We start from the raw sequence: 22,866 nt of genomic DNA on the forward strand, positions 1-22,866 counted from the left end.
CTTTAAGCCTTTTAAAAAAACTTGACGATTTAGGACAAAAGGACGTCGTGAATGTTGCCATGACGGCAAAAAACTCCTCCCCCAACGAAATCAAGATTGCGCTTAAGCTCTTGATTAAGCTTAAGAAAAGCTTTGAATTAAGCTTGCTAATCACCTTGAAGCTCCAGTACTTCACAAAACATGGCGCCATGATGTGGGAGTAGGTCTTCTTCAATGTCTGAGAAAATAACAGAATTTCTTGACTGTGATAGAGGGGTTAAGGGTTTTGAAGGCCTGGGAATCCAGCCGTGTAGTCGGTTCGCGATGAGACGGACAGTAGAGCCCGTTTGCAATAGAGGGCTCGCCTTCACACCTGAGGGTAGGCGATTGGAAGCCCAAGAGGTAGGCTAGGCTCTGATACCACTGTTGTGAGCAACAGATGCGTTGTTTGCGTGTAGCGAATGGAAGAAGGTCCCTCTTTCTCTCTTTTACTCATAAAATTACATACGACTCATGAGAAATTAAAAATAGACTAAAAGAGAGAGTAAAGTAAGATGAAGCGACACAAGATTGGGTACAATCTCTCCCCAACATGAAGTGGGCAGCTCCCTTCATGCCATATTTATAATAATATTATAAAATCTTATCTGCCCAAGATTTAGGCCCTTTACAATCACTCTTTACATAAAGAGTTTGAGTGTATTGAAAAAGAGATAGAGTATTCTGAATTAATGGATGCTAGCAGTTGTGCATCCCACAACTCTCTAGAACCATTAATATTTTACTAGGCATATCTTCTAAAAATCTATTTTGCTAATAAATATTTACATAAAGGCTATGCGCACGCTTTATAAGAAATAGCGGTGCGTCTAATACAATAATCCAATAATTTTCAAATAAATTCTTGAGGAAATAATCTTTAAAATGCTTGCCCGTGGCGCGCCTTTCCAATTCACCTTGCTCTACACATCAGCTGTCAAAAATTCAGAAAATCCTGTTAGAATAATAACCATCTGAATAATTGCAGCTAGCCACATAAATCAATTAATTTGGAATTTCATACAATAATTAATTCACAAAGACGTTAATACTCGTGTGGATAAAATGGTATCACCCACGTTCACACTTGCATCGACGCTCGGAAATAATAGGTATCCCCATCGACCTTCCGCCTAAGACAATTCTTAGGAACATGCCCCGTATTGATGGAGAACCATTTAAGGCACTCATCCCGCCAATGTACACACAAAGTATTTAAAGGCGCTCATCCCTTTGCGTAGGTGCCATCTGGCAACATTCAATGGTATTAGATCACAATCCTGTTGGCCTCTAATGCAACCATCTCCTCATCCACTGCTACATCCCAATGAGCATGACTAACAGCCTCCTCAAACTAAGTGATCTCAACATCCTCAACTACCTTCACCATATAAGCATTATGGTACTCATCAGACACATGAACATGTGTAATACAACTATATACTTTCAAGTGTGACGCCTCAAGCTTATTTCTTATAAAATATTCTTCAAGTATCATGATCTACAAGTGTGGAAGTTCTATTTCTAATATAGATAGTAGTATGTATAGCCTCAAACCAAAAACACTTTGACACATTCTTTTCAACCTATCAATATCATGCAGCTTTTGCAATATACATGTTTTTTCTTTCTATAAACCCGTTTTGTTGTGGGGTAGTTTTCTATGAGACCTCAAAAATCACTAAACTCATTAGAGAGATATTCTAACCCTTATCTAACCTCAAAAACTTAACTTTCAAGCTTATCAATAGCAACATTAAAAGTTTGAAAGTACTCAAACCCTTTGCTCTTTTCTTTCATGAAATAAATCTCCACATCTTTCTAAAATAATCATCAATAAATGTAACAAAATACTTTGTGCCGCCACGAGATATATTATGTGTAGACTCCCAAGCATCTATATTCACAACATCAAGTGTCTTCCTCCTTACATCTCTACCATGTGAGCAAGGTTATCTTGCCTACTTCCTAAACTAGCAAGCTTCATAGACGCTATGTAATTCTACAACTCTAAATGTATGAAAACCTATAATCGACTCTTTGGACTACATTAATGTTAGCGGTTGCACATTTGCATGTGCAATACATTTGTGCTATATTTCAATGTTTGCAACTACACCTTTGCCTTTAGCATACACAACAACATTTATAACAAGAATTCTAACATCCAAAGTAACCATGTAGCCAACTCTACTTTCTTTTGTAATCAGCATACACTTATTATTTAAGCCTTCCACAAAATATCCATTTACATTAAATCCAACCAAAAGCCCTTACTCTACCATCCAACCAACAGACACCATATTATTTGTGATATATAGCACATATAATATATTTGGCAAACACTTTGTTTGAGCATCATGCGAGGACAAATAAGCTTTTTCAATGTGTGAAATCGGATAGCATGAACCATCACTTTTCTTTAAATAACTTAGACTTTGTAAATCATACATTTTTCCAAGCCATTTAGCATGGCTGGTTGTATGATTAAATGTACCTACATCAACATACCATATATCATCACTTGTCCCCTTTTCCATAACAACATTCATAATATGTTGCATAATTTAAAAAATTCTCGTTTTCTCATTATTTTGTCTTGAATTTTATGCATTATTTTATTGTTGTAATATATCACTACAAATATTGTCCTTCTTATCATAACAATGGACTGCAATATGATATGTTCTTTCATAATAATTACACACAATACCAAAATTACTAGAATCTCTATTCTACTATCCACCTCTTCCTTTAAATCTTCCCATGCCTCTAGAATTACCATGGCCTCTTAAAATTTGCATGTCACAAAACTGTTAATTTAACATGTTTTGTCACTTACCAAAATCACATTCCATACCATGACATCTTGAAGAAGACCTACAATGTCTCCTTCCTAAGCTTGAGTAGAATGCTTGGGCTTTTTCACCACTTCTTACAAATGATTTACCCTACATGTTAATCTCTTCAATAATCATGAGAATGACCAACTCATCAAAATCTAGAAATGATTCATGTATATACACAGAAGTAATAAAAATTTTCCAAGACTTCTCATTATAAAGGCCACCCAAAGTAGGTGAATCCAAATCATCATCATCTAGCATTCATAAATGGTTGCCAAGGAATTTGTAATGTTCCTCACCTTCAAAACATACTCTTTTCTTTTTCCAAGGTATTCAACTCTTTTTTGAGTTGAATCTTTCTTGCCTTTGTATTCACTAAAAACATATTTTCAAAGGTGATCCAAGTTACATGTGAACTCTACACATTATTGATATATCCTAGCATAAATGACTATAAACAACCAATACATTTGTGTGTTGTCTTTTGTATTCCATTATTTCTACATCTTTAATAATCGGAGAATCATTTAGCTTCAATTTTTTTTCTTTACATGAAACAAACTCATAGAGACCTTTTTCAATAAGAAAGTTTGTCACATGGATTCCATAATGGGTAGTTATTCTTGTCCAGCTTCTCAATAATAGGATTTTCACTCTTGGCCATTATGACAAAACTTAGTACTAAATAGCAAGCAAGTCTTCTACAACCTTTCACAAGATGTACATAGCAATAAACCAAGCAACCTTTTTCATTGATGATGACTACTCAATAATAAGTTTATGTGCCAATCTATTTGCAAATAAACCTTGTGTTTGGTTTGTGACAAAGACATTAGAGCTTATAGATTTGAAATCTATAACATGTGCACCTAAGAACAATCAATACAATCAAAATTACAATATACCCTAAAACTACAATCCGCAACCTTGTAGAGCTAAAACATAGCCCAAAACTGTCTCAAATGGCCAAAAACACAATAGAAAGCATTTAAAAGTCTATCAATAGGATACACGCAGTTTTACTTGCATAATAAATCTCATTGCAATTTGGGATTTTTGCTCCATCTTACTTTCGGTTCCTTCACAAGAAATATCCAAGGAAAGAATGGGAGAATGAGAGAGCTTTTTATCATTGATTGCTTGCTTAAAGCCTTGGTTCTTCTCCTTCATTTCAACCTTCAAAACTAGCCTCTATCAATGGTGCAACTTTGATACCATGTCATGAATTGCCTCAATGGTGCAACTTTGATACCATGTCATGGATTGCCTAATGGAGCAACTTGACCAAATTGTTGCCCCAAATACACACAATATGTGCAAGGAGGAGCTCACTCAAGAATACAATAAGAGAGATGGAGGAAAAAATGTTTACTTACAAGTTTTTCTTTTTTTCCTATCCTTACACAATGTGCACAAAGTATAGATAAGATACAATATAAAGAAAAGTAGCCTACTAAGTCAAACAATACATAATTGACTATACTAATCAATTACGCTATAATTATTCTAGCTATAGGTAGGTGTAACTAACCAAACACCATAAGTAATGAGCCAGTGACCATAGGAGGATCATAATGACTATTGATGTACTAACTGTAGACATGCGGACCTATCTAACCAAGTGGTCCATCATCAATGTCTACACATGTTGAGCTTACCATCTCAATAAATTTATCCTCTCTCACTTGTGATAAGTAGACACTTCTCTCTCTCTCCCCCCTGCAAAGCAATGAGTATATTTAAGATATTTTGGGCCCCAAAAGAATTTTCATCAGTGTAGCCTCTTTTGGGGTTGTTTTTAAGGTAAATTTTTGGTCTTCTACATCCACAAGACTTTGTAGAGATGTTCTTCAACATCCTCACCATCATCACCATATCTTCTACATCAAGTTGAATTTGCTTTTACATTTTCCATGATAATGTAGTAGCAAAAAATGATGTTGATGATGAGAGATTTAGACCTAGATCATTGGGTTAATAGAATAACTGGCTTACCACTAGTGTAATGAGTTGATTACAAAATAAAAAGAGAGTCGCATCAATGTCTAAAAAAGTCCAAATTTCCCTATAAGAAGTTATGATGAGCATAACTATGATGAGCCCTAGTTATCCTAAGGCCATCCTCATGGTTATCACTTGCTATGGTGAAGTTAAGAATTTGGTTGCATTACCTTAAAAGCATGTAATGCAACCTCTTTTGAGGTAGTTTTCGAGCCTTATTTACCATTAAATTTTAGGCTCCATGCTATAGATTATGGCTATCAACCATCATTTTCATTCATTTGGTGGCAACTTCAAGAAAGAGATGAAGTTGAGAAGATAGATTCTGACAATGATGCTAATGATGATCGTGTTGAGGATAGCATAGTGGCAAATCTTGGAGTGGCTTAGAATGATATTGATGAAATCGGTAAAGTTTCTAATCAAGACAAAGAGGACGAGCAACATGGCCTCATTTGAGGCACTTTCAAGTTTGAAATGGATCATGGGATCTTGTGCTCCATTATAGTGAAGATTGTTTGCATTCAAAGATGGAAGGCATATGCTCATGGAAGCTCTAGCTTCTACAACAAGGATGTTTGGCTATATTGGTATGAAGTGTGAACTCAATTCTCCCATACTAGCTCATGAGTGTGGTGGGGAGTGATGTTCAAAGTTCTCTCTATCTCCAAGAAAAACAACAACCTAGATGATCCCTTAGGAAACATGACACATGATTGTACTTAGGACTCAAAACGTTACACAATGCTACTATATTCACAAAATGAAACTACCCAAAATCAATCCCCTATTTTATGAATAGGCCTCAATTTGGGCAATTCATGTTCACCTTTAAACTCAAAACTACCCAAAATGAGGCCGTAGTGAAACAAAGTTGATGAAGAAAGTTTATTCCCATATTTGAACTTAAAATTGCCCAAAATAGGTTGGTTTGTGTGCCAATACAACATCAAAATGAGATTATGCTAATGGGGCATCATTTTGGTAAGTTTCATTCATATCTTCTTTAAGCTTGAAACACCCAAAATGAGACCATAGCAATGTTATCTCAATGTGAGAAACTTTTTATTGCACCCAAACAATTTAAGAAGTCTCCTTGCCATCTTTTCTTAACTTGGAATTGTTTAAAATAAGGTAGTTTCATTCCCATCTTCTTTGAACTTGAAACTTCCCCAAATTAGCCCATGCCAATATCATAACATCCCAATAAGTTACACCAATGATAGGTTCCATCAAGCAACCCACCTCTCAATAGTGGGCCAACCTCTAATGGTCAACCAAGTTCCACTTGCAAAATGAATGAGCATTTTACTTTCTACTAGTATTTTGCTTCAACCTATGTAGCATAATTACATCGCTTACTTTGAAATTTCGTGCGGTTCAAGTCAAGCAAATCCAAGGATTCTCAAGGTAATGTGGCTTGGAAAACCATCATTAGACATCCATTACAAGGATTATTGACCCAAAGCACTTAGCAAGGGAAAGAAAAGGGTCTCTATTGAGAAACTTGCCAAAATTGATCTAATTGACCATAGTTTTTAAAAGGTGGAGCAAGAGGTGAGAGCACAAGCTAAAGCAAGAATTATGGAGGTTCAAGCAATAGAGATCAAGATAATATGTGGGAACTCCAACTATCACAAAGTGTAACCTACTTTCTCTTATTCTATTGTCATAGAAAAAATAAATAATTAAGTGACAGTGATAGGTGGCCACCACCTATGTTGTGCAGGTGTGTGGGCAGTGTGTACAAAAATGTAGGTGGCTAGGCACTAAGCTTAATGAGCTATGCAAGTCTACAATTATATTATCTTTGTCTAAGCATGTATACTTCAATGTTATTGTGACTAAAGGTGGCACTTATGATTTATGGCAAAGAATATATGAACTTTATGATAAGAGGAGTCTTGCTTTATAGTTGTATCAGTTGAAGAAGCTTGTGGACCTTCACACGAAGGATAGTACTTCTATGCCCCCTCATTTAAATGAGCTCCACTCCATTTTCAGCTAGCTTATTTCATATGGCATTCAGTTTGAGGATAGCATAAACTCTTTATTCTTGCTTGTTACAATATTTGAGTCTTGAAATACATTCCATACGACCATAATGGCTAATCCTCCTAAAGATGGATTTAAATGCTCCGATGTAGAGAGTGCATTGCTTACCGAAGAAGTGAACAATGCACTTACAGTTAGAGTAGATATGATGGTAGAGGGAATAATAACCATGGTAGAGACTCCCAACCCAATCGGGGCAAGCCTAAGTCTTGTGGGCAATCATGCAATAAGTCTCGTGGTCCTAAGTCCTCTCTCACTTGTCATTATTGCAAGTACCAAGTTTACATAAGGCCACAATGCCAGAAGATGTGCAATCATAGACATGAAAAAGGGAAAGGAAAAGTAAAGGAAAATGCGAAGTCTTCTAATGATTGTAGCATTGTTCCTAAGTTCAATGTTAAGATAGAAGAGATAAATGTTGTGGTGTAGAGCTCAGATGATTACATACTTGATGCTACTCAGTTACTTGAAGTTTGGTCTACTTTCTCTCAGTATTGGCTTCTTGATTCAGGGACTTCCTTCCATCTCACCCTGTATCATCATGAGATTTATACCTATTGCACTGTTATAAGGGAAGTCACAGTGGGTGATGATTATGTATATGACATTATTGGCATAGGTGGTGTGAGAGTATAGTTTTATATTGATATTCCCTTTGTGCTGCGTGGTGTACATCATGTCGCAACTTTGAGTAACAATATTATCTCAATTGGACAATTGGATGATGATAAGTATCATGTATCTTTAGGTGATTCTTGATGGAAGATTACATATGGCAACCTCATTTTTTCTAGAGGTGCCAATGTTGACAGCATGTATCCCTTTCTTGTATCTAGATCGATTAATCATATTTTGGTCGTGATTGATCTTCCACATGTATATCTTTGGAATCACCATCTTGGGCATGTGTCCCTTGAAGGAATGAAAGTCCTCACTATTTGCAATATTTAGCATCTCTGGACTAATATTTTGACTCATGTGATCATTGTTTATATGGCTGGCAAACTCATGACTAGCATAAAAGGCCTAGGTCTTCGTACATGGACGAGCAGTTGGCTCTTATACATTCAAATGTTCGTGGTCCCATGCCATGTTAGTCATTAGATGGTGTAAAGTATTTTGTGACATTTATTGATTATTATTCACATAAAGTTTGACCCTATCGAGGATAGGCATTATACGCCCCACAACCAATTTTGAGACACTCTGCTAGAGCCTCACATCCTTCTAATTGTTCTGAGCTGAGCCCCTCACTTATGAAGAGACTATGCACAAAGGTGATTGTCACTCTTGAAAGTAAGCCATGCAGTCTGAGTTTGACTCACTGGAAAAAATTCTTACATGAAATTCAATTTTTTTGCCACATGGTAAATATGCACTACTTGTCACAAAGGGAGTACATTCATAGTCCTTCAGCAGTTCCATATATGGGATGGTAAGCCTATTGGATGTCCATTACCTTCTCATGTGAAGGTCAGTCAAGCTAATTTTTCCCAATTAGATTATGAGAAGGTCAAGATGACCAAGATCATGTATGCATCCATGGTAAGTAGCTTAATGTATGCTATGATAGTCACTAGACTCGATATAATATCTATAGAGGGAGTTGTGGCTTGTTATATGGCAACACTTGGCACATTGGGATGTCATGAAGAGTATCATGAGATACCTTGATAAGGGCACTACAAATATGGGCATTTGTTATGGTAGCCAGGATACTGGAGTCATGAGCTACAGAAACTCTGATTATGTAGAACATGCAGATAATAAAAAATGCACCTTTGGCTATATCTTCACTTTGGTTGAAAGCAAAGTTTCATGGATGTCCAATGTGCAGAAATGCATGACCTTTTCTACTCCCAAGGTTGAGTATATCCCAATCGCTAAGGCTTATAAGGAAGCTTTATGGTTAGGTCATCTCATTGCAGACTTTGATATGACTATGACTCATGCCTTGCATTCTAACTCTATGAGTGTCATTCAATTAGCACGTAAATCAATCTTTCATACGAAGACCAAGCACATTGAGATATGTTATCACTTTATCACAGATATGATTGAGGACAAGCAAATAGAGCCTATCAAGATCTCAATTGATAAGAATCCTGTAGATTTACTCAGTAAAAGTATCCCAATGGAACATTATGCCTTTCTTGAAAAGTTAATGGGCATAAGATGAGTTGACATTTATGCCTCATCCTATTGTACTTATATGTACACATTGTACTTTGTTTCTTTTGTCTTATTTTCTTCATCCTCTAGCACATTTTCCTTCACGTGGAAGTTTGTTAGGAATTAAAGATCACCAATCTTCATGATGAGAACTACGTGGCAAGCAAAAGCTTTGTCTGCAAGCTAGAAAAGAGTCTCTATGGATTAAAGTAGAGCCCACGGGAATGATATAATAAGTGAGTTTGATGTATTTATACAATCTCATAGGTGGCTACAAGAGAAGTGAGATAAACTAGTGCCCATACACTAGAAATGCTGAATATGGAAGATTGATATTGTTGATTGTTTATGTGGATGATTTGCTAATAAGTTCTCAATGCCAAACTTTTTACTTTACTCCCTTGATTTTCAATTGCCTAACTTGCTTCTTTTGCACCAATACCTGTAAAATATAAAGTCTTCTAATACTGGAAGTTATTGCCATCCAACTTCTCTATATTAAAGATAACACTATCATTTGACACATTTGAAATACTTGCCATAATGTTTGTCAACCCAAGAGAGTAGAAATGTTGTAATAACAACAAATTTGTTTCAACTAAGCCAAAAATCTATGTAATAAGATAAAGAATGAGCCGTTACACTGTCGTCCATAAGTAAGAATCATTAGAGTACAAGTATACTTAAAGAAATTGCTCAAAACTAAAATTTCAACATAAGTAGTTACAAAACTGTATTAAATGAGTGTATAACTATGAAAAAAAGGCCAAAACGCAATACTCCCACTACCAAGAATATCCATGTAGCAACTAGGATATATAATGCAACTAGCAATACAAGGTAGGCATAAATCACCAAGGTACTAAATGTTGTCAAAGACCCAAAGATGTCAAATACATAAATACAATCCCAAACAAAGGAGTAGCATATACATAAGTTAACTGTGCATACAAGATCTCCAGAAGCAACAAAGATCCACCAATCTGCAACTAACTCACTACATATGAATAATGAGACTTAAGTACATAACGAAGCATGCATCCAAAACTGGCAAACCCATCTAACAAGAGGAAGTACCGGGTATATAAACTAAAGCTAAATCAACCCAGAATGATCAATGCTTGTATGAACAATGTAAACCATAACCAGCTGAGCATGTATACATAGGCAAGTTAGAGTCTTTCACTAACTCAATAGTCCAAGCTTTGTAAAGAAAAGTTCAAAGTACTCCCACGACAGCAAATCGGAATGTCCAAGAGAATAGTTAAGCTCAATACATATGCCTCATAGCATCCGAGTAACCAATGACATAAAGCAATACATCCGAGAGCATGTATCCACAATAAACCTTCAAGTCTGTAAGTGAAAAATCATTGAAGCAACATGTCACTACCAATATGCAACCACATAAGCTCAAATCCAAAGTCTAGAGCTCAACATAAGCATATATGAGCAGAATAACCAATGTCAAGCATCAATATATCAATACAACATTTCCAAACCATCTATAGGTATTCAATACTACATAAGCTTTCACAATGAATGCTTGCTATCCACAGGATATTACAACAAGGAGACCTTCAAGAGCTAAGCTAAACAAGCTCTACTCCGTCCAAAAGCCTTTCCCAAGCATCAATACATGATATCATCCAATCACAATAAACGAGACCCATAAGCAAACAGTGCTCAAGACGAAGTCAAAAAAGCCAAGAACCCCCAAATCCCAAGCAATGAGCTACAAGAGCTCCAAGAACCAATGCTTGAGACACGAGGATCAAGAAACAATCCTAAATTTGTGCAGCAAATTTTGGAATTGTTCCTAGAGCCTCGACTATCTTTTGTAGAGATCAAAGAGCACTAGGGGAAGAACGTCAATGAAGCTCCTTGAATGCTCCCTCTAATACCAGTTGAAAGGTAGAGTAAGAGGTGAGAGTACAAACAAAAACAAGAGGAAAGCAAGAGCTATGGTGAATCAAGCAAAGATAGCAAGACAATATGTGTAAACTCCAATAGTCACAGTATGTGACCTGCCTTCCCTTATTCTATTATCATAGAAAGAATAAAGTAACAACGATGAACGACCACCACCTACAATGCATAAGTGTGCGAGCACTATACTCAAAGCAAATGTAGGCGACTAGGCACAAGCAACCTTGAGCCTCCAACAAGTTTAATGTTACATTAGGGGATGAGAATGATAGGTTTATGGATTCTAATCTTACCTTGGATGGATAAATACTCAAGAAGAGTCATTGCCTTCTCATAGAATATAAAGAAGCGAGGATAAAAAATCATTTGCAACAAGTTGATTAGAAGGCACGAGTTGGCAATTTTAGCACTCCCAAAAATTAAGCTTGAAGCATTAAAGACGAGATTTGCAAGTGGGTGGCTATAAGCCATTGCTCAAGGCTATAGTAGCGCTATGGCAAAAACTTCAACGTTGGTAGCACATTATCCAAGATTGTTAACCATAACTTGGAGGGAACCACAAACCCTCTATGAGATGGATCTTCATTATGGTACTTATCCTCTTAGCATAGTTTGTCACACATCTAGCAATGGCTTTGAAAAAATGTACTTAAGCTTAGATACCATGTTGTCAAGAGAAGATTGATAGACACCCGATAATTTGAAACGAGCAAGCCAAGGATAGAAAGGGCTTGTAGCTTGAAGCACATGCACACGCCCTACTCATTTTATGCCACACATTTGAGAAACCTCAAGGGCAACACATTTGAAAGGCCCACTTCTAGTTGATATCCCACAAATAGCCTTTCCGTATATGCCACTCGAGGAAGATCCTAACATCCATCATCCACTCCATCTAAGGCTACTTGGAGCAACTTCAAGGAGACTCTCAATTTTGGCAAACGCTTTGATAGCTATTCCTTCATACTTGGGACTACTGTAGTCTATTTTTCAAACTATGAGGTAAAACCCCTATTGGAGCCTCTCTCCCCCATTCTCCAAACTGCCTTGAGAGACATTGTACATATTTGAGTCGATTTACATTCAGCTCCAACTAGACAATTAAGCACTTTGTTATATTTTCTTCCATGTAATATATATAGCCACTCATTTCGCCAAAAAAGAAAAAGCAACCTTAGAACACACTTATGTCATTCATTTGAGCTAGGATGTGGATGGGCAAAAGTGAGAAATATGGAGTTCATTATCCCTTACTCAAATGGGTCAACATTTCCCAAATGTCCACATCCTCCCTTAAAAAGGTCTTCTGCAGGTACCAATTTAAACGAGCTTCCAAGTTGCCATATTAGCAATATTCAGCATTGGAGATAAAAGTGTGATTATGAGCCTTACGTAGCCTTCCAGTGCTAAAATATTTTGAGTTTACAAATCTCTTAAAGGCCTCTATTAACTAAGAGATGTGTTTCCAATTCTAGCAGTCTAAGATATTCCACTCCATTGAGTTTAAGGAGTGTATATGCCCAGTTCTCTCTGTCGATACGCTCCACTTGCAATTTCGATCCCTTGAATTCTCCCTAACTTTCGTTGTCAGAAAGTTACGCCCCTGAACAAACCCTGTGTTACTGTGCCCAGAACTAGACATATAACATTCACAAAATGACTCAGCTATGAGCACTGCATCCAATCGGATAAAAAGTGTATGCCACCGCCCATAACAAACTACTGATGACCAACTTTACTGATAACCAACACTTGTGAACGCCAAACATATTAATAACACTGATATATACTAACCCCCCCCCCCCCACCAAAAACAAAACACTTCAGCCTGTGTTCACCACATTTGAAGTCTTCTCTAGTTTTTCATCTGCTTCTCCCACAGCTCGACTCAAATGCAAAATGCGGTATTGAAGTTTCGCAATCTCAGCATCGCGCTTTTCGATTTCTTTGTGTAGCTTTTAAATGACATAGAGAACTTGGAATTAGGATAAGAGGAACATCTCTATGAATGCAAGCAAATAATTGGCTCACTGGTTGCTTCTTGGATAGAGAAAGTAACCATATAATTAGCTTACCTGTTCCTTCTCCAAGCAATGCTCAGCTTCCTTTTCTTTCAGAACCTCCTTAAAATCCATCGATGTTTCCTATACAGAGAAACACCTCACATGAGACAGTCATAATGAAGTCCCTGGTGAAACAGGCCAAGCTTCAATATTCTGAACATATCAAGCTTTCTTGCAAGCTGAGCACATGTCCACCTTGGCAGATGCAAATGCATATGCATGTCTACATGTGTATAAACACATGCACTCGGCTCATGTTACTAAAGCTGGAGTTTGACTATCTTCATAAGACTAGAGAACAAAATACAAACATTCACCAGGACAGTCAATAATAGTTGAATCTCACCTGCTCTTTTGCCTCAACTTCCTTAGCTTTCAAACAAGCCTCAAGCTTTGCTAGCCGTTCCTAACAAAACAATAAAATCTTATTGTGATGATCTATTAACCATGTTAAAAAAAGGCTGCAAATCTCTAGAAACAAGGACTATCATCTTAACAACAGCACCAATAAAAACATTTATAATTAGACTCAGTCATGCAAATCAACTGAATAACAAGATTGTCTGATATTGTATGTTGTTTGTTGAGTCAAGTTAATGCAGTATAACAGGCTCATCACAATCCAATCAGAAGAAACTAGATACATGGTTTGATGTGGGATCTGAAAGATAATTAGATGTTCACAGATCCAAGAGGGTTGAAAGATTAAAAAGCTTGCAGTCAAAGACAGACCCAAAAGCTCAGTGCTTTACCCAAAGCATATTTGTGACACCAAAAACACTAGTAGACATTCTGATACAAGGAGTCACCTGAAGGAGAGAGACACCTCTCTGCTGAAAGTGCAGCCTAGAGACTGCTGCAACAGCAGGAAAGGGTCACGGCCAGCACGAAGATGACCATGGCAGGTGAAATGCAGTAGGTGAGAAAGCTGCGACAGCAGGTAACCTTCATTGACAGCAATAGGTGTCACCTGGCAGCAGGTGATGACCAAAAAACGGCTGTCAATGATGAAGAGGGCCCAGTTAAGGCAGCTTTTGACCAGTCAAGGTATCGAGCAAAGATGGAGAAGAGATAATGAAGACTGAAAGCAATGCAAAATTTTTAAGGCTTTGGAAAAGCAATTAGGAGGGTGCTCCCCACATCTAGTTATCTTTCAGATCTCACATCTAAAGATGGCGAAGAGATAACAAGGACTGAAAGCAACGCAAAAGTTCAAGGCTTTGGAAAAGCAATTAGGGGGGTGTTCCCACATCTAATTATCTTTCAGATCTCACATTACAACCTTTGTTGAGAGTCCCTCAACCTCCAGACACGTGTTTGGCAGTCCTGTCTCTCCTCATGCCAGTCTGCATCGGAGTTGCTGCACCTGCTGATTTTGGGCTCCTACACCATCAGGACTGCTGCATTTGCTGATCCACTGTACTCCATCCTCACAGACATCATATTCCTTACAGTCGGCATCAAGAGGTGGTGATCTGCTGCATTTGAGATTCATTCAGAGAACGACACTATCCTCACCATCCTTCATCCCACTCCCAAAGAAATTGGCTATTGACCATCCTTCCACTTCCTTGAGCTCACTGATTGTGCTGCATTCACTTTCAGCATTGGTCTGTTCTATTATAAGTTCTTGTGTTCCCCTTCTTCACTCTCAACCCTTTTCTCTCTAAGTCCTTTTGTTAGTTGCATGTAGTTGTACACCATGCTTGCTCTACAAACCCTAGTGTTGCTTTACAAGGGTCATGGGTAGCCAAATGACCTTGAGGATTAAGTCTGTCTGAGGTCGTCCACAAGACCAGCCAGAGATGCTTTCACATGTCATCAAAGGAGCTGATTGAGGGGCTGTCCGTAAACCCCATCGCCAATGAGTTGCCAGTGTTGGGAGGGCACCAAGAAACGTAGGAAGAATGAGAGCAGATGTCAGAGCAAGACCACCTCTTGGCTGCCCAAGGGGATGACCACCCAAGGGGTATGCTCAAGATCTAGGGGGCAGCTTGTATGAATAAACCTGCTCATCTGTGAAACTACGAACTGAATGTCAAACCTTGTAATGCAGACATAGATCAGGCATCCAACAGCCAGTTAATAGAGGAAGACGTCAAAACTATCTCCCACATCATGAAGGCTCAACTTCAAACCTATCTCCATAGGAGTAGCAATAGGCTTGCAGTCTTCAAGACCAAATCTTTGTTGCAAGGCTGTCAAGACCTCCATCACGGATGGGTCCTCCCTGTTGGAGAAAGAGATCCGGAGTATATTCCATTCTTTCATCCGCTTCCATCTAACCCCGGTGCAAGGTACTTTAGATTCGTCTTTTATTCCTTCAACTTTTACCTCCTCTGTTTTGCAATATACTAGTAGAATTCATGAGGAAGAAAGAATACAGTCTGTTGACCACGGAAAAGGTTCTCTTGAGGACCAATTCTTATATGTTAACACACGTCGTGGGGATTATAAGAAAAAGCCGGGTACTTCTTCTTCTACCTTTCCTTCTTTTCAGTCTACTTCTCAAAATCAGAATGAATTTGGTATTTCAATTCCTTCAGTACATGGTGCATCTTCATCATCATCTTTTCATTTTCAATCATTGAATGGGAAAAATGAACAAAATGCATCTTCACCTTTCACTCCACAAATTCAAAACCCACCCATCCCACCATCTTCTTCTGCTACTTCTTCACTTCCATTCACACCATTCACATTCTCATTTCAAACATCTCATGTTGCACCGCACATCACACCAAGTGGTCATACAAACATATGCACACCTTTTAGGACCTCATCCTTGCCTTAGCCGGGTGGTGTTCCACCTTCTTCTCACACACTTTCGAGATCATTGCAGCCTGGGTATCCCTCTCAGTCTCTCTCGAGTGTGGATCAATTGGTACCATAGTTTGCCTCCATGGCCTTACCTAGTGGACCTTCTGGTCATCCTATTGTGTCCCAACCGAACTTTGGACAAGGCTTCCATGTCCCAGTACCTCCACCTACACCGGCACCTTATGGAAACATTCATGTTCCATTGCCTCCACCTCAATTGGCACTCATTGGACATTCACAGCCCATTTCTGCCTACCCACTTCTGCCTACCCACCTCTTCCCCCTCCTTTTTGTTATCAAACCCCTTCACCAACACCACCATCTTATTCCACCCATCCATCTTACCCCACTTCCCAGACACCTCATGGTTCTACCTCATCTTCAGCCAAGCATGCATTCAATGACAAGACTTGTTTCAACAGGTCAAACTTTACCACTTGGTCGAACTTATGAGAGATCTCATTGACTCACAAAACCTATGGGATCTTGTACAAGGGTTGAAACCCCGATCCGATCCCGCACTTGTTCCATATGAGGTCGTCCACTCATGGAAGGCTAGGAATATCTCCGCTATTGTCAAGCTGATGTACGGCTTATTGCATGAGTTTTATTCTCAGCTTCAGCATTTTCACTTAGAGTCAGAGCAATGGGCACACTTGACTCCCAAGTCCTCTGACAATCAAGTACATTGTTTCTAAACAAACTCCCTAGGAAATACTTCAATTTTGTGGAAGGTATAGTTTCAAAGCCTACCATACCTACTTTCTATGAATTTAAATGTCAGTTGTTGCGTTATCCACGGTTGTTCGATCAATTTCATACGAATAATCCCTCAAAGGGGGCTCTTGTTACTCATTCTCAAAAGGAGCAGCAAGGGAAGGGCAAACAAAATCAAACTTCCAATCAAAATTAAAAACTAAATCAATCCAGGGAATCACAAGGAAACTCCCAGTCACAACTCAAACCAGGGTGGCAGAATGTACCTAAAAAGAATAGGTATTGTCAGCATTGTCAAAAGACTGGCCATTTTGAGAACGAGTGTCGATCAAAGGCAAGAGGCACAACAACAAAAACTTAGGCTCAGATCCTTTCTCCTCAGTCGGGCAACCCCCCAGCAAGGGAGACACGGTGATAGCAAGGGGGCAGTTTAAAGCTCAGACTCACACCAGCACCGGTCAGTCATCTCAGTCGACAACATTCTCAGCTCTAAAGGGCTTGTCTGACTGGACTGCAGCAGCCCACATCGTCTCTGTAGAGACATCAGATGCGAGTCTCGTCCATATTTGTGAGTTTCCTCCTGACGAGGTTTCTGCAAAGGCCCACTCGTCACAGCCAAGCACTTCAGCTCCTGTTTGGATTGTGAATAGTGGAGCTACACATCACATGACTTCTATAGAGAACATCTTCCGTACCTGAGCCCCTGCAGCTAGATGGGTCCGTATAGGAAACAACTCCTTGGTCAAGATTCACACTCAAGGTTGCGTCAGTTTTGCCACTGACAAGGGTCCGGATTTGGCTTCGCTGGACAATGTATATCATGTTTCTCAGCTTGGGATGAACTTGTTATTTGTTAAGCAGCTTTGTTGGTTGGGGCAAGCAGTTTTTTTTACAGCGACCACAATCGAGGTCCTTGACCCTCACACTGGTTTAGCGATTACTCACAGTGAGGCACAGCCTAATGGTCTATACCACATGACACACTTTTTGACCGAGCCGACAACCGAGGGCTCTGTGTTCCATAGCTTCCATGCATTTTCCACATCTTGGGAGCCTACAAACAATGAGCGTCTTTGGCATTTTCGCTTAGGACATCTTGGTTATGACTCTCTTTATGAGTTGTCACATCGTGAGCTAGTTGAGCGCCTTCCTTGCCTGAAGCTGGCTCGTGATGTCTGTAAAGCTTGTCAACTCTAGAAGCAATATCATACCCCTTGCCCTCAGCAATCCACACATCATGCTAAGGTGCCTCTTAGATTGATTCATGTTGATCTTTGTGGGCCAACATCGACTATCGCCTTGAACAACACGCTCTACTTTTTTATAGTGGATGATTATTCTAGATACATGTGGGTGTACTTTCTCAAGCATAAGTCAGATGCTTTCACATAATTTCTGCTTAAGCGGTATTGGTTCATAACCAAAGAGGACGTCGTGTTGGTTGCATGAGGAGTAATAGCAGTGGTGAGCTTATCTCCCACGAGTTTTCTAAGTTTCTACAACAGCATGAAATCTCTTGCCAGCTCACCTCTATCAACTCCCTCTCTCAAAATAGAGTCATAAAGCGTAGAAATCCAACAGCCATGAAAATGGCATGCTCTATGCTATTCGTAGCAAAGCTCAGTGACGCCTTTGGATCAAGGCTGTTAACATTGCGGTGTACATCCTCAACTGCTACCTGACTACGGCTCTTCTTTGGAAAACCCCGTATGGGGCATTCTTTGGCTCTCGGCCTGTTATTTTCCACTTCAAAGTCTTCGGGTGTCATGCCTACACACACACGCATGATGATAAGATAGGAAAGATTACTCACCAAGTTGATCTCCTTATTTTTGTCAAATATTCCTCCAAAGCGAAAGCCTATCGTTTGTTCAATTTGTAGTGACGGGTTAGGCACGGAGATTGAGACAGACAGTCGTTATGTGCAGCGAGAGACAAAGGGAGAGAGAGATGGAGCAGAGTAGAGAGTGAGCACCTTTTTAAGTACAATGACCAAAGAGTACCTTTAGGTTTTTAGATAGATATATGTGTGTAAGTACAATGTGCTAAGGGTGTATTCACAACCAAGCACATTTAAAGGCACAAGGCCTTTATTCCCAACAACCTCCTACCTAAAGGCAATGTGCCTTAAGAGGAGAAAAGAATCAGCTAAGTCCAAGTATGTACAAAGCTGAAATACATATATCTATCCAACTCCCATTATCTGTCAGCAATGAGCAAGCTGCTCTGCTGGAAGACCCTTCGTGAGAAGGTCTGCAGGGTTATCATCTATATACACTTTGACAAGCTCAATGCTCTTGCTGTCAAGTATATCTCTAATGAAGTGGTACTTCACCTGTATGTGCTTTGTCTTTGCATGAAAGACAGGATTCCGTGCTAGCATGATAGCACTCTGACTATCACAATGGAGAATAGGTAACTCTGTGATGCCAAGCTCTCCCACCAAACATGAAAGCCATAAAGCCTCCTTGCATGCCTCAGTGGCAGTCACATACTCTGCCTCTATAGTAGACAATGCAATACACTTTTGTAGCCTGGAGATCCAAAAGACTGCCCCTCCTGTGAAAGTAAACATATACCCAGAAGTGGATTTTCTATAATCCGCATGACCAGCATAGTTTACATCCGTAAAGCCAACAATAGATGCCTTCTGCTTTCCAAAGCAAATGCACAACTCCTTTGTGCCTTTGAGATATCTCATAATACCTTTCACTGCATCCCAATGCTTCTTGCCAGGGGTTACCATGTATCTACTAACCACTCCCACTACAAAGGCAATGTTAGGACGTGTAGCAACCATAGCATATATCAAACTGCCAACAGCTGAAGCATATGGTATCTTCGCCATTTCAGCCTTCTCATCATCACATGTAGGGCTGTCCTCTGCTCTAAGTTTCACATATGAAGGCAATGGAACCCCAATTGTTTTCCCCCTCTCCATATTGAAATGCTGCAAAACTTTGGAGATATACTCCTGCTGAGATAGATAAGAGTAAGTCTTTCGATCTTTCTCTGAGTATTCACATGCCAAAAATGTGATTTGCATCACCAAGATCCTTCATGTCAAAGCTGCCATTAAGACTTGGCTTCAGTGAGTCCAAGGCATCAGCATGTCATCAACATACAAAACCAAGATAATCAAGCTGCTATCTACTGCCTTCTTGATGTACAAGCAGCGATCCACTTGACTTCTATGAAAGCCTTGGAACTGCATGAATGTATCAAACTTATGATACCATTCTCTTAGTACTTGTTTCAGCCCATAGAAACTCCTTTTGAGTTTACATACCATTTTTTCCTTCCCTTGTTCAACAAACCCTTTAGGCTGCTGCATATATATGTCTTCATGCAGATCACTATGTAAAAATGCAGTCTTTACATCCATCTGTATGAGCTTCATATCCTCAACTGCAACCAAGCTCAAAATTGTTCTCAATGTAGTCATTTCAACTACAGGAGAGAAAATCTCATCAAAGTCAATTCCATGCTTCTGCTTGTACTCCTTTGCAACCAATTTTGCTTTGTACTTGGGTGAGAAACCAAAAGTGACCTTCATCTTGTAAACCCATTTGCATGAAAGTATTTTCTATTGCTTAGGCAACTACACCAAGTCCCAAGTGCCATTTTTCTCAAGAGATTCCATCTCTGACAACATGGCTTTATACCATTTCTTGTTGTCCATTCTGTCCATTGCTTCCTTAAAGCAAGACGGTTCACCACAGTCTGTCAACATGACATAATCAGCCACATTGTTTGCACCAGGAACAATCTATCAGGTTGTCTAGTAGCCCTAGACGATCTCCTAACCCAACGGTCATTATTTGCTAGATGTTCTTGCAAATTTCCATTTTTAGCATGTTGTCCTGGCATTTCAGCCTGCAAATCAACATTAACAGCTTGCTGTCTTGGCTGTTCCTGCACATGTTGTGGCTCATTATCATGGGCAATAGCTGACTGATGATTTTCTGCATTTACATGTTCATTTACAGCAAGTATTTGCTGCTGTACAACGAACACATTTTTCTGTCCAAAAGGTATTTCTTCCCGGAATACAAACCTACAAACCTCCTCAGTCTTTTCGGATTGTTTGTACATGCGATCTTCTCGAAAGATAACGTCATTGCTGCGTACTACTTTCCTTTTCTCGAGATCCCACAATTTATACCCCATTTCACTCTCGTCACCATATCCTAGGAAAATGCATTTACAAGACTTTGGCTCAAGTTTGCTGCGTTTTTCTTTACGAATGTGCACAAAAGGCTCGCAGCCAAACACTTTCAAGTGAGCATATGAAGATAGCTTGCCCGACAACACTTCTTGGGGAACCCCCCTCCCTCCAAAGACCTGTTTGGTGACCGATTAATTAAGTGAACGCCTGTCAAGCAACTCCTTTTTGGGGTGGATTGTGAGGACCAGTGAGCTCCCTCTTTATCCCTTTGCTGTCACAAAATGCTTGAAAGGCCTTGGACACATATTCCCCACCATTGTCAGAGCGAAGACACTTTAAGTGTCTTGTTTGTCTGATTTTCAGCCAATGCCAAGAATGTTTTAAACTTGTCAAGCACTTCATCCTTGCTAGGAATAGGGTAAACCCATACCTTGCATGTAGCATCATCGACAAAGGTGACAAAATATCACTTTTTCCCTAAAGATAATCCTAGAATTTGACATACATCTGAATGTACTAACTCTAGAGGAGAAGATTTCAAAGAAAGAGACTTTTTATGAGACGTCTGTGCATGTTTGCCATAAATACAATGATCAGAGTGCTCAAAATCAGTATAACAAAAGCAAGAAAGTAGCCTTAAATTCCTCATCAATCATGAACTTCAAGGTAACCAGCTGGCTGAAAATGGAGTTAAACTCACTCAAGTGAGTAGACATTGCTGTACCCTCTTTCATATGCAAATCCATAAGCTTTTTCAGCCAATATACTTTCCTTGCAACACTCTTTTGTACATACAGTTCTTCCAGTCTAGTCCATATAGCATATGCTAAATCCAAACCTTCAATGTTGAACAACAAGGCATCAGAAATCGATAGCTCTATGGTTGAGCGTGCAAGCTCATTTAACTCATCCCAATCGTCCTGTTCCATGTCTACGAGCTTTGCCCCTTTGGTTTTGATCGGCTTTGCCTGCTTCTTTTGCAACAAGATATTGTAGCACTACTTTTGCCAAACTACAAAGTTATGTGCGCCTTCAAGATTCTTTATGTGCATCAGATTACTGCTGTCATTGCTTCCAGCCATGATTTTCAGCCCAAATGTGACCAAAAAACAGCAAATGCAGGCCCAAAACTGTCACCCAAGTGACCAAGGTATAAACAAGTACCAATCAGCAATAAATGACCACGCAGAAGCACAGATTTCAGATCTGTAATTAAATTTTCAGAAGCACCAAACCATGTGCTACAACATTCCACAACTGATTACAGCTGTTCCAAGGGCATATGCATCACATTACATGAGAAATCCCAGATTTTAGCTGCAATTTCTGTTGTGTATGTACCCACGGGCATAAAATTTGACTCGAACGGTCAAAAGCCCCAAAATTTCTTGTGCTCAAAGCATCAATCACACATCTGCATTTTCTCTGTCATGCATAGAACACGTCAATCTTGCCAAAATAGAGTAATTTCAGCAAAAACCCCAAATTTTACTAAGTGTTGATGTCCAAATTGCGTGGAATACAACCTGCATGTACATAAAATGACCAAATGCTACACAGATTTTGCCCAAACTGCAAAAGCCCCAAATTGCACCGGGTCCAATGTGCATCAATGTCGAGAAATTGGGTGAATTTCAGCCCAATTTGTGCATGTACATGACAAGCCCCAAATGTCGAGGACAAAATGTCACAAAATTCCTGCAATTTTGAGACAAATGACCTTGCTCTGCATCACAATCCATATGCTACAGCATTCCACAACTAATTACAATTGTTCCAAGGGCATATGCATCACATTACATGAGAATAAATGACCATGCAGAAGCACAGATTTCAGATCTGTAATTAAATTTTCAGAAGCACCAAACCATGTGCTACAACATTCCACAACTGATTACAGTTGTTCCAAGGGCATATGCCTCACATTACATGAGAAATTCCAGATTTTAGCTGCAATTTCTGTTGTGTATGTACCCACGGGCATAAAATTTGACTCGAACGGTCAAAAGCCCCAAAAATTTTTGTGCTCAAAGTATCAACCACACGTCTACATTTTCTGTCATGCATAGAACAGGTC

At 39.2% G+C, this 22,866-nt stretch overlaps 1 protein-coding gene across 10 annotated transcripts in view; it reads right to left on the minus strand.

The window, feature by feature from the left end:
• Window positions 1-593: 593 nt before the first annotated feature.
• LOC148015944 (threonine-tRNA ligase 2) overlaps window positions 594-22,866 on the minus strand; it is a 57,638-nt gene continuing 35,365 nt past the window's right edge. Inside the window, exons 2-5 of one of the 10 annotated variants that reach the window (XM_087664544.1) lie at window positions 13,431-13,490; window positions 13,097-13,165; window positions 12,863-12,976; window positions 917-952 (exon numbers count right to left, since the gene is read on the minus strand). In XM_087664544.1, the coding sequence (XP_087520670.1) occupies window positions 932-952; window positions 12,863-12,976; window positions 13,097-13,165; window positions 13,431-13,490 (264 nt within the window). In that variant the 3' untranslated portion in view covers window positions 917-931. Of the gene's footprint in view, window positions 953-10,153; window positions 10,449-12,246; window positions 12,656-12,859; window positions 12,977-13,096; window positions 13,166-13,430; window positions 13,491-22,866 lie in introns of those variants that run through there. The other 9 variants (XM_087664548.1, XM_087664543.1, XM_087664542.1 and 6 more) reach the window with 9 other exon arrangements.

The sequence above is a fragment of the Lygodium microphyllum genome, chromosome 23, assembly GCF_053477565.2.
Source record: "Lygodium microphyllum isolate KBCC chromosome 23, Lygodium_microphyllum_v1.1.10, whole genome shotgun sequence".
NCBI lineage: Eukaryota > Viridiplantae > Streptophyta > Polypodiopsida > Schizaeales > Lygodiaceae > Lygodium > Lygodium microphyllum.